The sequence below is a fragment of the Magnolia sinica genome, chromosome 3 (assembly GCF_029962835.1).
Source record: "Magnolia sinica isolate HGM2019 chromosome 3, MsV1, whole genome shotgun sequence".
Taxonomy (NCBI): domain Eukaryota; kingdom Viridiplantae; phylum Streptophyta; class Magnoliopsida; order Magnoliales; family Magnoliaceae; genus Magnolia; species Magnolia sinica.
In genome coordinates this window covers 93,029,340-93,032,347 of record NC_080575.1, presented here as the reverse complement: position 1 = coordinate 93,032,347, position 3,008 = coordinate 93,029,340, and the positions used below count along the sequence as shown (strand labels likewise).

Sequence of the window (3,008 nt, the reverse complement as noted above, 5' to 3'; positions counted from 1 at the left end):
CTATATATCAAAGTTTTTATCCATCAATTTCTCTCGGACTCATTTTCACTTGCTCTCCTAATTGGCACCCTATGTTTACTCTCTTCATTTCTTTGTATCTACTTACTACATGTCTCTTCAACATGGAATTGATCCTTCTATCTGTTATAAGCGATTCATTGAAGTAGTAATTTGGTATCCTACTATATATATATATATCAGAGGCATTTTCTTTAAAGCCATGTCATATGTTCCTTCCTGATTATCTATACTCCACATTAGCAAATGATTTCAGATAATCTTTATGTTAATCGTGCATTCTAATGCAATAATATGCATAACGATTCTGTACTGAATGATGCAATGTGGCTTAGAGAGATGCTATTATGTTGTGGTTCGTAAAGTTCTATTAGGTGTTGCTCCACCACCACACCCATCGCAAACATGTATGCTGATTGGGACCATTGATCTGATCGGATGCCTTGCTGATGGGGCACTCGGGACCTAATTTCAATCTCTCTATCATTACTTCGTAGCAGTTACCGAAATCAATTTTACTCCTCTTACCAAGATTCTTCAGTCCGCAGCCTCTAGGTTATACCAGTCGAAGTTAAATGCAGATTCTTGTCTTTTGTACTTCTGCAATGGTCAAAAGACTGGTTGCTAACCTTCTTTCCGAGTTGAACCTGAATGTGCGAGAGATCCATTATAGAAAGCCGCAGAGCTATAAAACCAGGATTGGAGATGAGTTCCGGAAGTCAAAAGGTCTTATTCTCGTGACTTCTGATATATTTGCACGTGGTGTTGATTATCCAGAAGGTATTGTAGTGGATAATTTATTTTTACAATACAAGGGGGCATTATGGAATGCATGTATAGATAGGGCTGACAATTGGTGCATTTTAACACGATATGCTATACATGAAGATCAACTAGGAGCAATATATAACTTTCAATTGTATGTATCATACAAAGTACATAAATTACACGATATGCTACACACCGGGTATCAGAAACTTGCACGACCGACGACTATGCCCGGTTTGTTTGCATCGCCCACACTTTATTGTTTTCGATTCCTCTCAACGCGATAGAATTTTAAGCTTTTTGGGTCTTCCAACTGACCTCCTCTGACTTGGCGATTTAATCTGCACACAATACTCCTTCATCCCCGTTGAAATTTTCCACTCGCTCTTGTCGCGTACTGCATACACCGATTCACTATACGTGGTCAGGTAATTATGCGCCGTGTAGAATGGGGAGAAGTATAAGTAGTGATCCAAATTGTAGTTTATGCAGGCTGACAGGACATGCATGCAAGGGTACCCCTTCGCGCCAAACTCATGACATGTACATGAAAACTCACTGAGCTTCATCGTATCGTTATAATCTCCAACGACATAGTACTCATCTCGAGAAATAGCATGGCAACGAACATCTCGCGCCTTCTGCACGATATCCTTTAACTGTTTCTCCGCCCATGGTGTCAATGGACCCATAAATGATGCCGCAGATTCTCGTCTCTTGTAAAACAATTCCTGTATCTTCAGTATTACAGCCTCTATCAATTTCGTAATGGGGTATTCACGTGCTTCTTTGAAAAGGGCATTAACGCACTAAGAAATATTTGTCGTGACCAAGTTGAATCTTCTTCCTGGAAAGTACGAAGATGCCCATCTCTCATACCTAATTTCTGTCAACCATGCATGTACTGGGGGATTGGCCATTTTGATATCATGCATTATTTTTTCAAATTCGGCCCTCCTGCAAGTCTTCACAGCCATCCAGTAATACATTTCTAATGACTTATCCTTAAAAGTGTCAACTAAGTTTCTATAGATGTGGTACGCACAATACCCATGGATTGCATGCGGGAAGACTTGGGGAACCTCTTTCATCAGACCTTTATATCGGTCGGATATAATGACAAGACCCTCCACAGACCCTAACACATTGTTAAGGTGGGTAAGGAACCAATTCCAACTACTGCTGTTCTCTGATTCTCCGATGTCAAACGCAAGTGGAAATATATGATTGTCCTCATCTAAGGCATTGGCGATGAATAACACACCCTTGTATTTGCCCTTTAAGTGTGTTCCGTCAAAAGCCAATACCCTCCGCAATGATTTCTGAAAACTTCGTATGCATTGTCCGAGAGCTAGAAAACATCTCTCGAACCTCCAAGTCTGTTGGTTTACAGAAACGGCAGTAACTGTCCCTGGGTTGGCCCTCCTCAACTCATGCAAATACAAAGGGAGTTGATTGTAGGAATCTTCGTAAGAGCCCATCACGTGATTAATTGCAAGCTCCCTAGCTTTCCATGCCTTCTAATAACTAATACGAATATTATATTTCTCTTTCATGGCGAAGATAATGTCAGCTGGCCTCAACCCTAGGCGTTGTTCAATGCGGCTAATAACTAGATCACACGCTAGCTTACTGCTGGCTTGCCGGTGATCACTCTTCATCTATGCTATGCCGCACGTGTGTTTTGATTCATAAGTCCGTATCTTGAATATACTCGTATCATTCTCCCGAGATGCATGAACCCTCCATTCGCATGTATCTTCGAAGCACACCATGGTAAATCTCCTGAAATTTGAGTATATTACTCTGTACTGGAAATTATTCCGAATTGCAAATTGACTCAAAACATACTGGCACCGACTCTTGTCCTTAAACGTTTGCCCAACAGCTATATCGGTCGGTTCACATAACAAATCAGTATATTCCAGCATTTTTGCATTGGTGAATGCATCATCATCAAATGACGCGAGAACTTGACGAGTCATGAGGTTTGATGTATCGGGAAGGTCTCGAAGCAGAATGTCGCTTACACGCACAGATGGGATGGTGGATGATGATGGCAGATCCGCTGTTGATGCTAACGGCGGTGTCTTGTATTCATAATTACTTTTAATGTCAATTACACCACTGACTTGCGTAGTCACGACGTTTAATGCTTGCGGCGGCTCGGGTAATTGATCATTGCTTACTACGACTTGTAATGGAGAGGGATTGTATTTGAA

At 41.2% G+C, this 3,008-nt stretch overlaps 1 protein-coding gene across 1 annotated transcript; it reads right to left on the bottom strand.

Moving 5' to 3' along the window:
- Nucleotides 1-1,061: 1,061 nt before the first annotated feature.
- LOC131238971 (uncharacterized) lies at nucleotides 1,062-2,267 on the bottom strand. The gene is made up of 2 exons (XM_058236545.1): nucleotides 1,692-2,267; nucleotides 1,062-1,595 (listed from the first exon to the last, which is right to left on the bottom strand). Exons 1-2 carry the CDS (start codon nucleotides 2,265-2,267, stop codon nucleotides 1,062-1,064), a joined length of 1,110 nt encoding a protein of 369 aa, XP_058092528.1.
- Between the last annotated feature and the right edge of the window lie 741 nt (nucleotides 2,268-3,008).

What these genes read in the sequence shown, in the direction of transcription:
- LOC131238971 (XM_058236545.1), bottom strand. Translation starts at nt 2,267, where the DNA reads ATGGGCTCTTACGAAGATTCCTACAATCAACTCCCTTTGTATTTGCAT. An exon ending in TCAAAATGGCCAATCCCCCA is followed by an intron (nt 1,596 to 1,691) that starts GTACATGCATGG and finishes AATATTTCTTAG; the next exon opens with TGCGTTAATGCCCTTTTCAA.